General features: G+C 38.7%; 1 protein-coding gene across 2 annotated transcripts in view; it reads right to left on the bottom strand.

Annotated features, from left to right (window-relative positions):
• Positions 1-2,910: 2,910 nt before the first annotated feature.
• Positions 2,911-19,509, bottom strand: part of DDX46 (DEAD-box helicase 46) — a 76,427-nt gene continuing 59,828 nt past the window's right edge. Inside the window, exons 19-23 of one of the 2 annotated variants that reach the window (XM_028103567.2) lie at positions 15,252-15,428; positions 13,268-13,486; positions 12,809-12,953; positions 6,123-6,196; positions 2,911-4,340 (exon numbers count right to left, since the gene is read on the bottom strand). In XM_028103567.2, coding sequence (XP_027959368.1) covers positions 4,293-4,340; positions 6,123-6,196; positions 12,809-12,953; positions 13,268-13,486; positions 15,252-15,428 — 663 coding nt within the window. In that variant the 3' untranslated portion in view covers positions 2,911-4,292. The remainder of the gene's footprint in view (positions 4,341-6,122; positions 6,197-12,808; positions 12,954-13,267; positions 13,487-15,251; positions 15,429-19,509) is intronic. The other variant, XM_028103568.2, reaches the window with a different exon arrangement.

The following is a 19,509-nucleotide window of genomic DNA, read 5'->3' as shown; positions in this document are numbered from 1 at the left end:
CCTGCTCTTTCCATCAAGCTTTCCAGATCGGTGACTTGGGCCCTGGGCTGGCTTGGGACATAAAAAGGACTCTTTTTGCAAAAGTCAACAATACAGTTCTGGGGGTCTCAGCTTTCAGAAGACTTCCATAGGCAAAAGCACAGAAAGAAAATAATGCCTTCAAGGATCCTTGAACTGCAGGATCCCACCTGAGAGAGAGCCTACTAAGAATTCAGAAATAAAGGCCACAGACACGTTAAATCCTAGGCTGCTAAGAAGTGCCTGGAGTTGATAAGCTGCTAGAAATCCATCTACTACCAAGTGCCAAGTTAAAATGATATGCTTCTGGGCGCCTGTGTGGCTCAGTCGTTAGGTCTCTGCCTTCGGGTCATGATCTCAGGGTCCTGGGATCAAGCCCCGCCTTGGGCTCCCTGCTCGGCGGGAAGCCTGCTTCTCCCTCTCCCACTCCCCCTGCTTGTGTTCCCTCTCTTGCTGTTTCTGTCAAATAAATAAATAAAATCTTAAAAAATAAATAAAATGATATGCTTCTTCTGTGGACAAAAAGCCCATTTTCATACTGAATCCTCACATATTCTTTATTCCATAATAGGTTAAACTGTGAAAAGGGTCTAATACTCAAAACATGAGCTATCAGGTATTTTCATATATCAAAAATGATTAGGAATTTTTTCATTCAGAAACTCTAGCTTTTACAGTAATCCTAATAGTATCTGAAAGGGTAACTCTGAGCTCCAGATTTCCAAAGGGTTGTTAAAACTTCTTTTATTTCTGGGGGCACCTGGGTGGCTCATTCATTAAGCGTCTGCCTTCGGCTCAGGTCATGATCCCAGGGTCCTGGGATCGAGCCCCACATCGGGCTCCTTGCTCGGCGGGAAGCCTGCTTCTCCCTCTCCCACTCTCCCTGCTTGTGTTCCTTCTCTCACTGTGTCTCTCTCTGTCAAATAAATAAATAAAATCTTTAAAAAAATAAAAACTTTTTATTTCATACTTGTTTTTCCTCCCCAACATTAATGCAAAGTTAGAATTTCTTTTGAAAGACTAGAGCTTCAAAATCATGAACTTCTATAAGCTAAAGCCATATTTGGAAAAGAATTAGGTCAAGAAAAATAATCAAAAGTAAATTCCTCGGGGCGCCTGGCTGTCTCAGTCCGTGGAGCATACAACTCTTGATCTCGTGGTTGTGAATTCGAGCCCCACACTGGGTGAAGAGATTATTTAAAAATAAAAACTTCAAAAATATAAATTCCTCTCCAGTCATGTGATTTGATAGTATGTACTTAAAAATACACAAATACCAGCTAAGCAAGAAGGCACTGTAAAGGTGAGATCACTGATATGGTGGGGATTTCATTTGCAAAGAAAATGTTTGTTTACAATTTTTCTTCACATTTCTACTTGGATTCCTGCCTGAGGAAAATTATAAGTTGATAGAGAAGGGAAAAAAAAAAAGACCTTCAAATACCTGCAACTGAAAACACCAGGGGATCTTTAACTAGGGAGGGAAATGTAGCCATCTTTAGCTCTGGAGAACTTGCCTAACATTAAGCAGTAAGATGTTGATTATATTCCCAAGCCAAAGAGCCCATTCAAGTGAGATTTTTATTAGGTTTTCTGATGATTATATCACCTAAACTGAATAAAAAGATAAGACGTCCCTCCACACATATTCATTCACTCTGTCTTTATATTTACACACCCATCTTAACTTCAGCTTTTCATGCCAGAAGCAGAAGGCACAAAAAAATGCCAGCAGATTCCAATTCTTAGTACCAAACTGTGAAGAACTAGTAGCTCCAGACTCAAATCCAAGAGGAAGCATCTGATCTCAAGGATCACACTGGGCTAGCTATTTAGAACTCCTGCCTGCTCTAAGAGCTGAGCATCCATCATCAATAAAACACAAAAACAGAACATTTTAATAAACTAAGTTACAACTTCGGAGGTTTTGCTTTCTAGCTTGTGATCCTTACAGTGCTGATATGCTATTTAGAAACAGATCCCACAGCTGGCTTTATAGGATTTATAAATCCCAGGTACTCAAGAGCTGGTTCTGCTCAAACAACTTCACATGTTGGGGCTACCCGGCTCAGAGGAAGGACTGCAGTCTCAGGTGCACTGTGACTCCCAGCTGACCACCATCTGTACACCAATGAGGCTGAGAAGACATGAAACATATCAAATAATAAAGTGTCTACAATGACTTGGAAAGAACTTAGCCATCACTGTTAAAGTCTATACTTCCATTTTGTAAAACGAGGGCACTGTAGCAAAATGCCAACTGGCACATGAACTATTATTTCACCTATCGCCTACCTGTCTTATGCCAAATACAAACACAACCTAAGACTAAGAGGCTTCTTCAGGAAGATATTTTTGGATAGAACCATATATTCTGGGTAGTAGGGTTGCTAGAATTTTTAATAAAGATACAGAGAGTACAAAACTTCTCTCACATGCCTACCAATGTAAACAAAATTAGAGCAACAGCATAAAACATTTCAGCAGAGATAATTTTAGGAAAGTGTAGGTTGAATTAACTTTATTTTATAAGGAATTTAGAAAACGAGCAAATATTAATATTGCATTAAAAAACAATTTAGTCTATACATCATTCTGATTTTAAAAATCAAAGAGTCAGTGTGATACTAAAAAATGTTGTAACAGAGAAATGTGTTTCACTTTAGGACAAAATACTATCAGTGGTTTATTACATCTAGATATACAAACATAAAGGTAGTAATGCTAAAATGATGTAAAACTCTGAATCTCAAAGTGATCCAGGAGGCTGAAGGGAGCACCAATTGTCACCAATGTGAGACTGCCATATATTCTATCAAAAGAAACAAACTATCACTAGGTAATAAAAATAAGCAAATAAATAAAAGGAAAAGAAAAGGAGCCCAAGATGCCTGCATTTTAGAGTAAATGGTTTATTTGGTTTTCCTGTTACATGTGTCTTGTCTGTTTTCTTCTTCCAAGAAAGAAGGTAGATATGGAAGGGATCCAAGAATATTTCCCAGTTATATCCATCTTAGTTTTTCAGTAAGAATAACTATATTGAAGAAATGATACTTCTTGTCATTTTAACCACTTAATGTCCTATTAATATGATTTGAGTATGCTTTATTTTCTTCTTTTTAAAAAACTCTTAAGTCAAGAATATTCAGAAACTTCTATGTCTCTTAATTTAAGAAATATATCTATTTAATTCCTGGAAATTTTCTTTTTTCAAGAAGTGGCAACAATACAAAGTTCTAATATACCAGGAGTCTTGAAAAGAATATTGGGTGATCCAATCATAACAATTTAAATTAGAATATTCAGGGAATATATCTGAAGGGTCAAAAATGTAATTTATGACTCCTCGTGAGCTAAATTTCACTGAGAGATGCTTAAATCTAAGTCTACAACACAGGTACCATTATGCTTGAAATTTTAAGAAAGAAAATTCAAAACCTACTCAATAATCCTGGAGAAAATATGGATTAAAATTAGTAGTCTGTTTTTATGTACACATGTATAAACAAACACTTCCAGGGGAAAAAGGAAACATTAATATTTACAGGCTACAAATCACTTTCTTTTAAGGAAGAGTAAAAAAGATTCAGTATCTAGACACAGAGCTAGAGGTTGGGAGGGGAACCCAAAAGGAGTAAATACTAAAACTCTTTGCAGTGTAAAGAAATGCAAAAAACTCTTAAACTACAAATCTTTAATTTTACAAAATCAAAAAGCAGTCCAACTATTGCCCATTTATGATGATAAAAATTGAAACAAAAACTGGAACATTTTGTAAAAATTCTATTATAACATTCTTAAGTCCAGTTCATATTGTTCCACTGAGTCAAGTAAGATTTAAGTTCAAGGGGGGTGGGGAGAGGACACAAAATTAGAGAATTTTACCTTTGTTTGAGGAGATGATCACAATTTCATTTCAAGAGGATAAGGTGAAAAGCCCCTTAGTGACTTGTATACTTTATTACTGTCAATAGAAAGTCCAAATATTTCCATTTTTTTTAAACTTCTGGGATATTATCCAGGTATTTAAAATATTGATATTTAAAGTTTACATTAAAGGACATCATATGCTGAAAACAGGCCTGCTTTAAATACAGTTTGATAATTCTGGTGTTGCTTACTGAAAGATTTCTTTAGCAAATACTGGTTCCATATATTTAAAAAAAATCAGCAAGACAATTTTAAAAATCTTAATTTACAATACATTGTAAACGAGACAACAACTGCCACATGTGTCACAGACCAGCACAAGTAAAAAGTTTCTTCCAGATGTTTTATAGGACTTTGTATCTTCCTTTATTTGTTGGTTGGTATGAATTTTGCTACAAGAGAAAAAAAAAGATACATAGTCAGAAAAAGCAAAGAAAAAAAAAAGAAAAAAGAAATACATGTCAAAGAAATTTCCTTTCCAAACTTACAGCATTACCAGATATTTAGAACAGAAAATGTTAGTATTATCATACTGAGGAAGAATAAACTCTTCAAAAACCAATCATCTGTCTGTGTTCACGGGACTACTCTTGGACAACAGTTTTGAACCAACTAATGGTGGTGGCATCAAGGTTCTTTCTCTATTACTCCTTGGTGAAACAGTCGTAAAAGCCCTTGACTTAAAGGTTATTAAAAAAAAAAAAAAGAAAAAGAAAAGGTTGTTTTTCTTCTTCCTTCCTGTTTCGTGTAGCTTCTATTCTTTAAACTTTTTATCCCCCCGAAGAAAGTTCTGTAAGGGGAATTTTAGGAAAGACCTCAAACACACATTTGTACAGAAAGGACAAAGTGTACACACGATAGGTAGTTTACAAGCTTCAACTGGCACCAAAGACACAGGGATGGGGGCGACTGAGTGGCTCAGTTGGTTAAGGATCTGGACTCGATTTCAGCTCAGGATATGATCTCAGGGTTGTGGGATCGAGCCCCGACGCCAGCTTCACACTCAGCTGGGAGTTTGCTTCTCTCCCTCTGCCCCTCCCCCACCTGGTGTGCACTCTCTAAAGTAAATCTTAAAAAAAAAAAAAAGACACAGGGATGTGTTCACCTTCTTTGGGAAGGTGGTCTATAAAAAGATGCCTTTTCCATGACATAACCTCTTTGGAAAATTACTTAAAACTTATGTAAAGCTAACTACGTCTACACTATAACTAGCAATTCTACCTCAAGGTATATACCCGAGAGAAAAGCATACTGTATGTACAAAAAAGACATGAAAGAATTCTCAGAGAAGGGTCACCTGGGTGACTCAGTTTGTTAAGCATCCGACTCTTGGTCTCGGCTCAGGTCGTGATCTCAGGGTTGTGAGATCCAAGCCCTATATTGCTCCAAGCTCAGCACGGAGTCTGCTTAAGACTGTCTCTCCCTTTCCCTCTGCCCCTGCCCCTGGCACTGTCTCTCTCTCTCTCTCTCAAATAAAAGAAAAAAAAAAAAAAAAAAGAGGAGCGCCTGGGTGGCTCAGTCGGTTAAACGTCTAACTTTGGCTCGGGTCATGATCTCAGGGTCCTGGGATTGAGCCTCACATCGGGCTCCCTGCTCAGTGGGGAATCTGCTTCTCCCTCTCCCTCTGCCTCCTCCCCTCTGCTCATGCTCTGTCTCTCTCTCAAATAAATAAAAAATCTTAAAAAAAAAAAAGAATGCTCAGAGAAGCGTTATTCATAAAAAAGAAAGTAAAACAGTCCCAAAGTCCAATACATAAATTGTGGGTATATTCACAATTAAATACTACACAGCCATGAAAGACAATTAATTACTGCTACATGCAACAACATGGATTTCCTCCAAGTAATGTTGAGTCAAAGAAATTAGATACAAAAGAGTACACAGCAATCGATCCCACTTATATGGAGTTCAAAAACAGGTGCAACATCTACCATGTTGAAATACTGTTACATTTGAGGGAGATGAATAGTGACAGGAGGGGTATGCAGGGGGCTTCTGGAATGCTGGTATTGTACTACGTTTCTTGATCTGGGCAGTGATGACATCAGTGTGCTTCCTTCATGAAAATTCACCAAGCTATGTGTTTATGACTTGTATACTTTTCTGAATTTATATAACAGTTCAATAAAATATTTAGTAAAACAAATAAGTAAGTCTTTGAGGTTTTCACTCACCAGCCGAATCAGTTCTTCTTTTATAAGCCTGGTGATTTCTGCTTTTGCTTTCTGCACAGCCAGTTCGTTGGCACCTGATGAGGAAGAGGAAAACATTATTCGTATTACTAGAATTACACTGGATGTTTATCCATGTCATGGAGATCCAGTAGGAAATACAGTAGATGACTTTTAGAAACACTGTACTGCCTGCCAAGATAGCCTTTCAGAACCTGGTGGAACATCATCCACATTATATAATGGCTGCTTATTATTCTGGTTACTTCTAGAGTTTCAAATGTAACCAATGAGATCACATTACATGTAGTGTTAAAGAGTTCTTGGTAGGGGGGCGCCTGGGTGGCTCAGTTGTTAAGTGTCTGCCTTCAGCTCAGGTCATGGTCCCAGGGCCCTGGGATCGAGCCCCACATCCGGCTCCCTGCTCAGCAGAAGCCTGCTTCTCCCTCTCCCACTCCCCCGCTTGTGTTCCTGCTCTCGCTGTCTCTGTCAAATAAATAAATAAAATCCTAAAAAAAAAAAAAAAAAAAGAGTTCTTGGTAGGGGGGCACCTGGGTGGCACAGATGGTTAAGTGTCCAACTCTTGTTTCAATTCAGGTCATAATTTCAGGGGCATGAGATCGAGCCTCTCGTCCTGCTGCACACTCAGCAAGGAGTCTGATTGAGATTCTCTCTCCCTCTCCCTCTGCCCCTCCTGCTTGTGCTCTCTCTCTCAAATAAATAAATAAATCTTAAAAAAAAAAAAAAGAGTTCTTGGTATGATTAAAAAGAGCAAAGAAAAGATGATTAGCACTTTGTCCAAAACAGACTAAGAAAAAGTTGAAGAGAAATATAAACTCCTTGGTTCATTTATTTAACAAATATTTATTGGACATTTATATTCCCTAAGGTGGAGGACTACCCAAGTTGAAGGAGAAGTGATGCCATGGAAAATTCTGCAAAGGGAATCCCATGTGCAATGGTACAGATTAAGAAAGGCATGCTTAGGGCACCTGGGTGGCTCAGTTGGTTAAGCGTCTGTCTTGGGCTCAAGTCATGATCCCAGGGTCCTGGGATCAAGTCCCCCACCAGGCTCCCTGCTCAGTGGGAAACCTGCTTCTCACTCTCCTTCTCCCTCCCTGCTCGTGCTCTCTCTCTTAAATAAATAATCTAGGGAAAAAAAACAAGGGGAAAAAAGGCATGATTACTGAAGAGTAAGATAAGTAGAGTGTGGTTGGAAAAGAGTGTAAAAGAACCCAGCGAGACAGCCTAGAGGATGAGGCAGGCTGGAGACATTCTTTCATGTAGTTACTTCCATTCAAGACGTATTAAGTACCTACTGTGTATGCACAGAGTGAGAGATTCATTATACAAAGAATTCATTCATGCTCCTGATGATCTTGCAGACTATCAGAAAAACAACCTTGTAAAGATATTGCAACAGAATAAGAAGGTAGGAAGTAGTCTACCAAAATGACTTCTAAATATCATTCCTTACAAAAACCTCTCCCTCAGTTCTCCAGGGAGATTTAAGTGGCTAAGAGTTGAGAAGCAAAAAAACTAAAAGGAAAAACAGGTATTATCAGCAGTCATCATGGTAGATGAAATTCGATTCTGAGATTGCTGTAGTTGAAGAGCTCATGTGACATCCAGTTGCAAATGTCAGTAAGGTCAATGGAAATAAGGACCAGAAATAAAGGAGACATGGAGATGAGAGAGCCATGAAGGGTAGTGTGGAGGGATCTGCAGCCAAGGGACAATGCTAGGAGCAGGTAAGTCTACATAGGTAGCATACACCAAAAAAATAATAAAAATAAATAAATAAAAGTTAAAAAAGGGTGGGGGGGCGGCTGGGTGGCTCAGTCGATTAAGCGTCCGACTCTTGATTTCGGCTCAGGTCATGATCTGACAGTCTTGAGATCAAGCCCCACGTTGAGTTCTGCACTGGCTGTGGAGCCTGCTTAAGATTCTCTCTCTCCCTCTGCCCCACCACTCCCCTCTTTCTCTTTCTCAAAAAAACCCCAAATAGACAAACAATAAAATAAAAATTAAAAAAAAAAGTAGGTAAGTAGCACAGTGCACACTGATAAAAATGGAAGAGCTGGACCAACAGACTAGAAATTAAGGACTAGGAGTGAAATGTTAAACAACAGGAGAACCAGGGATCCAATATATAAAACTATATATCTATCATTCTATGTAAGAAAATGAAATGAGGAAAACAAGTCACAAGAATTCCCCTTATTAGACGTGAATAACTTTTTCTGATCCCAGAAGGAGCAAAGGAAAGGAAGAGGGGAGGAAGGGAAGGAGATGAAGAAGGAAAAAGAAGAAGAGAGGAGAAAGAGCAAGGGGAGGAGGAAGAAGAAACAGTTTTAACAATAGGAGTATGGCTGTGAAGTAGCAACATATCTAATTTAAATCCTACACCTCCACCAGCCAGCAACCACACATTTTAAAGCTGTGGGTGCTGGAAGAGAAGAGAAGTGGATGAAAGTAACAAAAGTGAATCAAGAGTGAAGCCAGACTAAAAATTACAACCAAAATGAAATTCAGGAGAAAAATATGCTACTTGGCATGAGTTGGTGTGAAGCTTGTTGATACCCTGTGCTATTTAAAAAAAAAAGAAAACGACACTCTCACCTAAATCCAAGTAGAAGAGTAATTTTCCTACTTTAGTTAGAGCCTGACCATTTGGACCAGTTTAAAGTTTTGACTTATAAAGCTTCTTTAGGTAATAGGTTACATATGTTTATAAGCTGCCATGGAAAAGAGGCATTTCCTTTCACTGGTCCTAAAACAACTCTGGCTGCTTTTAAGGGATTCTCCACTAGTAAAAAGAGAGAGTCACAAAACAGGCTATAAATTATATAGGATGGCTAGGCACATAAGTCCTTCCTGTTCTCCTTCCCGCTGCCTGGTGGGAGGCCTGAAACTGCTGAGCCACACAGAGTCTCCAAGGAGCCAGGCAGTAGGGTCCCATCAATTACAGAACTAGAAACAGATGACAATGGCTCCTTCCAACACCTGTTTTCATCCTATTAGACTTCAGTTATCTGGCTGACGTTTCAAAAACTAAAAAATCCTTTAAAAAACTAATCATCTATGAAAATCTCAAAGCTCTGGATCACTTTAATTACTAATCTCCAGTTCTTAACCGTCACTATGGCTCTAGAATTCTAAAGATTCATTTTTGACAAGATTATCTTATAACATAGGAGGAAAAAAGCTGGCTTAGATTATAAAAACTAGACGTTATTTCCTAAGCACAAGTTGACAGTGGAGAGAAGTGACCAGAAGCATTCTAAGTGGATGGAAAATTCAAGCAGAAGCTGTGTGCTTCTCACTTCACTTGGCAGTAGAGGAGATATGTTCTGATAAAGTTCTATGTAAGATGAACCTTGATATATTACACTATACTAAACATAAGTACCTTTAAATTCAAGAATTACATAGAGGATCCTTTCTCAAAGCAAACAATTATATCTGATTTATGTCTTTATAAGGCAGGCAGTTAAAGATACTGGTTTTGCTTAAATGACACCCATGATATTCAAGCTGAAAATAAAAGGTTGATTACATGTATACCAAGGGTTTTATCATCAGATTCCACTGGAAGACACTGTGTCTCCATCCTGTATGGCCTAAAGAACACTGGAGTAGGGGAGACCTGTCCAGTTCCAAGTGCAGAAAGATGTCAGTGTAATTTTCTCTCCTTGAAGAAGTAGGTGCCAGCAATCCTCATTTTACTACACAGTAAGGAAGAGTATCACATGATTTAGAAACACACAGTCACTGGTAGAACAAAAGTCTTTCAGGACACATAAAAGGATGCATTTAAATACCTGACTTAATAAAAGTCACAATCACAAAAAAAAACCAAACATGCAATTTGCTTAGTTCTAGCTCTACATCCTTTGTACACCATTTTAAAATATGCATGAATCTTAAATATGCATGCATTTTAAAATATGCAGGAAATAATGGCAGAATGGCAATAACATGGAACATATAAAGGCTGCATTTGAGTCTCCCCATTGCCACAATTCATCATTAACTTTAAAAAGTCCAATAGTGACAGTGCATCAGTAAAAATGGCAGAGCCTGGAACTCCAAAATCCTGTCCTTGGACAAAAAGTGAATAAATTTGCAAAAATCTGAAATCAACTGTATCAGAAATTTGGAAACTAATCAAAAGTTTATAGCACCAGGCAAATACTTACTAAGCGAAAAAAACAAAACAGCATAACCTTGGCAACAGCACTTGTCAGTGCTTTAACTTACTCTGACCCTATCTCGCACTTTTAGCCAGGAAATGATTTCTACTTAGGGGTAGACGGGATACACACAATACATGTGTTTCTCTTCTTGTGTCTTCATGCTAAGATGCCACACAAAAACAACTGAGGTCACCAATTCAAAGGAAAGTGACTAAACAGGCACAGCACTAATTAACTTTTAGTCATGTTAGTGGGATTCCTTGGTAAGATGCCACACAAAAACAACTGAGGTCACCAATTCAAAGGAAAGTGACTAAACAGGCACAGCACTAATTAACTTTTAGTCATGTTAGTGGGATTCCTTGGTTTGGCCAGGAAAGAATCAAATCCTAATATGTAAGCAAATCATCTGTAGATTATATTCAGTAAAGAACTTACCTAAAATTATAAAGTCTTCACAGAATCAAAGAAATGCCAAAATATAGCAAGAAAAAACTAACAGTCACTAACAGTGACCTTATTTACAATATACTTTCAATGGATCTAAATACCTTCTAATGATCTTTCCAACAATAAACTTTAGAGAAAAGCTAACCATTACAGTAGCCACCAGCCATGTATGTGGCTATTTAAATTTAAATTAATAAAAATTGGGGCACCTGGCTGGCTTAGTCAGTAGAGCATGCAACTCTTGATCTCACTGTCATGAGTTTGAGCCCCACAATGGGTATAGAGATTACTTAAAAAAAAATAAAAAAGTGGGGCGCCTGGGTGGCTCAGTTGTTAAACGTCTGCCTTCGGCTCAGGTCATGATCCCAGGGTCCTGGGACTGAGGCCCACATCAGGCTCCCTGCTCAGTGGGAAGCCTGCTTCTCCCTCTCCCACTCCCCCTGCTTGTGTTCCCTCTCTCGCTGTGTCTCTCTCTCTCTCTCTCTCTCTGTCAAATAAATAAATAAATAAATCTTAAAAAAAAAATAAAAAATATGAATTCCTTTACAAAAATTAAATAAAATTTACAAATGTCAGTCACACTGGCCATATTCTGAGTGCTCCATAGCCATCACAGAGCGTTCTCTTGGATAGTGCAGCTTTAAAAAGATCAAATAGAGGACATGCCTGTCAAGTAATACTTTGTATCCTGAAGACAAGTGACTACAGGGCTTAATCAGATGCATTACTCAGAAAATTTAGAGAACAGAGAACTGAGAAGAGAGTAGATGATAAAGTCACCACACCCACAGAACTCTAGTAGGGGAAGGACACAGACAAGTAAAAATATATTACAACTCCTGTGATGAGTACTGTGAAGAAAAACAAACAGGTAAAGAGCTACAGAGTGAAGAGGGATGAGGTAAGGCTTCTTGGTCAGAAGTGATGTGTGCGCCTCAAAGTAGACTAGTACCCGAGATAATATGTGATGTGAGAGAGGCTTCTCTGGAGCCATCAAAGCTATTTAAAGCACTATGTATGTAGACTCTGAGCTTACAGAACACACAGAATCAACCTCTCCACAGCTCCAAAACCAGTATGCAACAAATACTTAGTTCATTAAATAGATGAAGTGGATCTGGCTGGTCTACCCTTGTAAGTCTATTAAAGATATTCAGATTAAATTTAAATGAAGGGAGGCAAGTTGTCCTACTATGCAGTGGAATAATACTTTAGGGGAAAAATAAAAATGGAAACTCTTTTGAACTCATTCATGAATGTGTGAAATAAAGTTAAAAAGCAAATCTGACTGGGGTGCCTGGGAGGCTCACTCAGTTCAGCATCCAAATCTTAGGTTAGGTTCAGATCATGATCTCAGGGTCATGAGATCTAACCCTGCGTCAGGGTCCACGCTCAGCAAGCAGTCCGCTTGAGATTTTCTCCCTTATATTCTCCCTCTGCCACTCTCCCCACTCCCGTACACTCTCTCTCTCTCTCACACACAAACATAGACACACACACAATCTCTCCAATAAATTAAAATCTAAAAACAAAACAGAACACACAAAAAAACCCAAATCTGATCACTCTATATTATACCTTACTCATATACTTTGTGTTATGGTATTATCTGTCCTCTTCTAGTTTTTTTTAAAGATATGCATGAACTTTTATGGGCATAATTTCACAGGGAATACTTGCTTGGATAAACATTAAGTGAACTAATATACTGATTTGCTTTCTAATCTAAACTTCGGCCAGAATATTCTACTTATTAGAAGCATAAACACAACAGTCCTTAAAATATATGTTTTCTTTTAGAGTGATTTTCTAATTTGACTGAATAGTCAAGACTAAAAGAGTTCCATAAACAGATCATTCACCTTTCTATACGTACTGAATTTCTAAATAAAGACCTTAAATGATATATGAAACTATTTTTTTCTTATACATGTTCCTTATTTTTATACTCTCTCGAAGTGACCTTACATTCTCTCCATGTCTGTTACATTTCTATCAACTCACCTAACTCAAGACTGCAACAGAACCAACAATACATACTTTCAATTGCCAAGTAAATTTTCCGCTCTCCTTCCTTAGGTTCTTTGCCAGGTGGGAAATATGTTCCTCTGATTGTAATTGCAGCTTCGGAATATTCACTGATTCTCTGCAGAGCTTCCTTAGAGGTAACTTTCCACCTAGCAGTCTATGGAAGAAAGGGTGGGGGGAAAAAATCACTTCACAACAGGACAAGAACCTGGTGTAATGACAAAGAATAGGCTTAAATAATATGATGTTTAATATTAAGAATATAATTAACACCTTCACATAAAACCATTTAGATCCTAATATAACTAGAAAATATTCATAAAAATAAAATTTCTATTGTTGTCTCCCTCATCTAAATAAAAAGTGAAGTAGCTATTAAAATGTTCACGGGTTTTAAAGAAGTTATTTTTGCTCCTAAAGAAGCAAGACTTTTTACTCCTTGATTCAAAAAGGTTTAAAACTGTTACTTGCCTGTGGGAAGTCATTGATCTCTAATTCTTCCTCATATCTCTTAAAAGATTCATTCTGTCCACCATCCTGTCTCTCTTCCTCTTGTTTCTCCAAAGGCACATAATTGAGCTTGGCATTGATCTTTTCAGCAAGTTGCTCTGCAATGGTTTTGGCAGACACAGTGGGAGCCAGAATGGTGCCACCTCTGAGAATTGCATTGGTGGCCTGTTGCATCACATCCTGCAGTTAAAGAAGACCTACAGTCAAATCTCAAATGAGGGCAGAGACAGGATCAGGGATCCTACCACAAATTATTCTGCAAAGCCACTAACTAGAAGCATCTTTCAAATGCAGAGTCCTACTCATGTGCAATTTAGCAGTACATATTAATAGTTTAATATATCTCTCTTACTTTGATGAGAAAAATAAAAAACATTCAACTCTATTATTAAAAATTCTACTGGATCATAGAGAATTAGGTAACTCTTGATACCAAATATAGTGAAATACTTCTAAAATCATTTATATAACTTTGTGGCTCCTAAGAATTTCCTCTAAATTAGAATCTTTGTCCATTACCACCACTGAGCTCTCCTCCCCTCATAGCCCAAGCCAATGTACAGTAAATTACAGTAAATGACTGACTTACCCTTTTACTTTATTTTGTACTTAAACCTTTTTAATTGGAACTTAATTATACTATGTGTCTAATGTGGACAGAATTCTGTGGGTAATACATGACTCAAACCTCAAGCTTTTCTAACAATGAGAAAGCGTGGCTATTTGATTTCACTTATAAAGAGTTATTAGCAATAATAATCCCAGAGAATATTAGATTAGGCACTATAATCCCCGTTTTCAGAGGAAGTAAAACCCAAGTACAGCAGACACTTCATGGTAACTCACTGGCTAAACACCTGATCTGAGCCAAGCAGCAGAGAAGTGATCCTCACTGGCTAAACAAAAACAGAAACCTGAGCCTCTAAGCCTTGATTGTGGCTGCCTCACTGAGTCAGTCCGCTAGCATCTGGCTTGGTCTTTCCAGCTTGGGTGTTACAGTCCTGAAGCTATCCATCCTACTGGACAGAGGGCTCTACAGGTCCCCAAACTCTCAAAATCCTCAAAACACTGTTAAAATATTCGTTGGGAATGCTATGAAAGTTTACTCTTAGTTAAAAATTAAGTTGATAATTTCTTAAAAATTAAGTTAATAAAAGAGCTCTCAAGAGAAAGATGGCATGTGAAATATTTAACACATTTTCCACTGCTTAAGCCCATGTTAGTTTGAGTTATGTAACCAGGTATTATAATTCCAAGGAATTGCTTGTGTGCCCAATAAAAGCAGATCAAAAAAGAAAAAGCCGGAAGCTCCTGGGTGGCTCAGTCATTAAGCGTCTGCCTTTGGCTCAGGTCATGATCTCAGGGTCCTGGGACTGAGCCCCACGGCGGGCTCCCTGCTCAGTGGGGAGTCTGCTTCTCCCTCTCCCTCTGCCCCTCCCCCCACTTGTGCACTCTTTCCTCAAATAAATAAAATCTTTAAAAAAAAGGAATTATTTCCTTAAGATTTTGGTAAGACCAATCAGAATATTACTTTATAAAACTATCAAGAGCTAAGGGGCGCCTGGGTGGCTCAGTCGGTTAAGCATCCGCCTTCAGCTCAGGTCATGATCCCAGGGTCCTGGGAGCGAGTCCCACATCGGGGGGTCCCTGCTCCGCGGGGAGTCCGCTTCTCCCTCTGCCTACTTGTGCTCTATCTCTCTGTCAAATAAATAAATAAAATCTTTAAAAAAAAAAAACTATCAACAGCTAACATGCTTCAGTTAGGAGTTCCAAAATAGGCATTAATATTTCAGTCAACCATATAAGAGGAATTATCCAAATGCAGTAATTGAAGAATTCTGTATTCAGATTAATGTTAAATTCCCACTAACTCAATGTCTAGAACAACCTGTTCACTTGTGCTGACATAAAAAGTAATGACTAAAACTTGGAACAAATTACTTAATACCTGAGACTCAATTCCCAGATTCTTCTGAGCATTGATTCTAAGAGCCAATCTCTTAGCAATTTCTAATTTCTCAGCATTTCCTGCAGTTGGAGCAGGAACACTAGATGTTCCAGGAGCAGCCATATCTTTAACTCTCTTCTTTGAATTAAACATACTTTCAATTTGTTCATCAATCTAAGTAAGAAAAAGAAAGATTAATAAAAATTGGATTAAAAATACCAATTTAGATATATCCACAGAAACTAATAAAGACTATTTCTATCATATGACTAGAATCAGACACTTATATTTGTTAATTCAACCACACAGATCAATAGGAAAATAGACCAGCTATTTGTTGAGGGTGGTACATTTTAAAAAATCAGTTACCTATGGCAGGAAAAAGAAAAGGAAAAAGAAAAAGAGAAAGAAAACAGAGATACAGTGCCACATGAACCAAGTGAGCACACTCTTAAGTGGTCCAAAAAATACATCCCAGTTTAGCAACTGAGGAACATGTGCTGTCAAGACAGAGCACTCAACATGATGCAGCTGAGATATAAGTATGACTTGAGGCTAAATTAAACTGCAGTGAAAAAGGCTGGAAAAAAGGGCAGTGTAACTCAAGGCCAGTAGGCCACTAAAAATATAGTCAACAGTTCTCATGGGGAATGGTACATGTTCCTAGGGTGGGGATCCCCAAATCCTTCCCAACTTCTAAAGTGTAAATGGGTTTGCCTTAAAAACTGGGTAACAGAGGCACCTGGGTGGTTCAGTCATTAAGTGTCTGCCTTCAGCTCAGGTCATGATCCCAGGGTCCTGGGATCGAGCCCCGCATCGGGCTCCCTGCTCCGCGGGAAGCCCGCTTCTCCCTCTCCCACTCCCCCTGCTTGTGTTCCCTCTCCCTCTCTCTCTCTGTCAAATAAATAAATAAAATCTTAAAAAAAAAAAAAAAAAAACTGGGTAACAGAAGGGCACCTGGGTGGCTTAGCTGGTTAAGCATTTGCCTTCAGCTCAGCTCATGATCCCAGGGTCCTGAGATGGAGCCCCACGACGGACTCCCTGCAGTGGAGAGTTGGCTTCTTCCTCTCCCTCTGCCCCTCCCCACTCATGTTCTCTCCCTCTCTCCCAAATAAACAAAATCTTTAAAAAAAAATTGGGTAACAGAATCAGAAAAGAAGGCTTTATTGTTTTATTCCTTTGAACCAAAAAAGGAAAAACAGTAAGGTTGTTTTCCCCATCAAAACAAGAACAAAGGGTGAATGCCTCAGCTCTTCCAGGAGCCATATGAGTCCAGCTGCAACTGTGTCATTCTAAGGCTGGACACATCTATCTCATAGGCTATTTGCATTTCCTTTTAAAGATGCCTTCTGCCCAAGAATGACTACTGACAATGCCTACTAAAGAGATACAAACCCCTTTATATACTTAAATTAGGTTAATAAGGCCTTATCTGCTTATCTGCTTATCTGCTAAAACTCAAATGCAGAGAAGAGCTTGCATAGGGTTTTAAAAATTAATTAGGTGGGGCAGCTGGTGGCTCAGTCAGTTAAAGTGTCTGAATCTTGATTTCAGCTCAGGTCATGATCTCAGGGTTGTGAGATCGAGCCCCACATAGGGCTCAGCTCAGCACTGATTCTGTTTGAGATTCTCTCTCTCCCTCTCCTGCCCTTCTCCCCACTCATACACACTCTCTGTCTCCAATAAATAATCTTAAAAAAAAAAAGTTAACCAGAGAAAGAACCGATATATTTCATACAATGAGATTCAAAATAATGTTCAAAGTAACAAAAAAACTGAGGTGGTTTTTTGGGGGGCTTGGGGGGCTCAGTCGGTTAAAGCATTTAACTCTTTTTTTTTTTTTTAATTATTCTTGAGAGAGAGAGTGAAAAAGAGAGAGAGAGAGAGAGAGATCGAGCAAGAGCGGCGGGGAGAGGCAGGCAGAGGGAGAGGCAGGCTCCCCACTGAGCAGGGAGCCTGACATGGGGCTCGATCCCCGGACTCCAGGATCATGACCTGAGCCAAAGGCAGCCGCCCAATTGACTGGGCCACCCAGGCTCCCCTAAAGCATATGACTCTTGACTTCTGCTCAGGTCATGATCTCAGGGTTGTGAGATCGAGCCCTGAGTTGGACTCCACACTGGGTGTGTATCCTGCTTAAGATTCTCTCTCTCCCTCTCCCTCTGCCCCTATCTGCCTAAAGAGAAAACAATACAGGTGGTTCCAAAGCAAGGCCATAAATTCTTTAATATTCTTCCCCTTCAAAAGGTGGAGCCTCTTCTTGAGTGCCTCTTCTTGAGTGTGGGCTGGACTTAATGACATATTTCTAAGAACAGAATAAAGTAGTAGTGCCAGTGTGTGTCTTTAGACAGTAGTCATAAAAGGCCTTAAGGCTTCCTCTTTGCCACTCCTTCAGCTCACTTTGGGAGAAGCCAGCTGCCATGTTATAAGGACACGCAGGCAGAGGAAAGAAAAGAGGTATCCTGACAAAAGCAGTGAGTGAGCCATCATGAAAGAATATGATCCTGTATCAGTCAAGCCTTCAGATGGCCATGCCCTGGGACAACAGCTTTACTACAACCTCAATGAGACCCTAAGACAGAACTACAGGCTAAACTGCTCCTGATTTCCTACACCAAAGGAAATGAGATAATAAATGTTTGTTGTTTTAATCTACAACATTTTGACTGATTTGTTACACCATAACCAATAACTAAAACACTGACTTAATTAAATTTTAAGCAAGTATGGTACATTAGAAAGAAATGGTGTAGGGTTAATGAGAGATCTGGGGTCTGGTGCTGTCTGTGCCTAACAGCCAATGTGGTTGTAGGCCAAATACTTTTTCTGGGCTTCAAATTCCTCAAACGACAAGATCAGATTGAATTTCTGATTCTAAAATTATGTCCTAAGCTTAGGTTTAATACAGTATATACATGTATATATAATATATATATATTTAAAAAAAAAAACCTTCTATAATCAATGATCAAATGTGTTAGAGGATTTGAGTTAAAGTTAAACAAGCTTCTTGAATTGAGGATTTAAACGTTCTTTGATATGCTAATACCATACAGTAGTATACACTAGGAAGACTTTCCAAAATTATTTTATAATGAAAACACGCTCTTCTAGAGCTCAAGCTTCTTTGGGTTCCCAAGGATATTCTGTGAAACCCTGAATTTGCTGAGTCCTCAGGGTCCCTCTTCACTGGGTCACAAATCATGCCATTGGCTAAGACCATGAGCTCTGAAGTAAGAATGGAATGGGTACAGGGCCCAGTTCATCCCATTAATCGCTACGTAAATCTGAAAAGATTATTTCTTTCTAAATCTCAGTCTCTTCAATTATAAAATGGGAATACTCTTGAGTATCTACCTTGTCTGGATAATGTGCAGAAGTAAATGAAATAATCCCTGTAAAGTGTCTGACACAATGCATGGCACTCAGTAACACTCAAAAGCGCTATTATTGTTTTTGTTTTTTAAGTAAACTCTACCACATCCGATGTGGGTGGGGCTTACACTCACTACCTCAAGATCCAGAGTCGCATGCTCTACCAACTGAGCCACCAGGTGCCCCGTGACTATTGTTAATGACGATACTCTGTAATGATTAAGTTTACACAGTAAAAATATTAGCACTAACATTATTAAAGACGTGGGGGGCCAGGTACTCTTCAGACCACTACAGGGGATGCAGACTAGTATTCGCTTTGCAGGAGGACAATGTGACAATGTTTCAGAACCAAATTAGATAACCCTTTTGGCCTAGCAGTTCCATTTACACTACTCAACCTCAAAACTTAATCTGATGAATGTGCAAAACTAAATGCACAAGCAGTAAAATACAGTTTATGATAATATATTCCAAATATGAATATATAGAAACAACCCACATATTCAAAATTAGGGGTTTGATTAATTAAACTGTGGAATATCCATACAATGAAATATCATGTAACCATTAAGAATAATGTAAGAATGAGGGGCGCCTGGGTGGCTCAGTCAGTTCAGCATCCGACTCTTGATTTCGGCTCAAGTCATGATCTCAGGGTCATGGGATTAAGCCCTGGTAGGGCTCTGTGGTCAGCAGGGAGTCTGCAAGAGATTCTCTCCTGACCCTCCCTCCACTCATGCATGCTCTCTCTCTCAAAATAAATAAATATTTAAAAAATTCATTAAAAAAAAAAAAGACTGCAAGAATCAATTTACTAAAACGAGAAGATTTCAACCTAAGACTGTTGTTGTAAAGGTATATAAAGCAGTATGGCCTT

The sequence above is a fragment of the Eumetopias jubatus genome, unplaced genomic scaffold (assembly GCF_037043125.1).
Source record: "Eumetopias jubatus isolate StellerSeaLion01/CBP00866 unplaced genomic scaffold, mEumJub1_p1.0 scaffold_5, whole genome shotgun sequence".
NCBI classification, from domain to species: Eukaryota; Metazoa; Chordata; class Mammalia; order Carnivora; family Otariidae; genus Eumetopias; species Eumetopias jubatus.
Note: the sequence above shows the minus strand (reverse complement) of the source record. Positions and strands in the feature narration are given on the sequence as shown.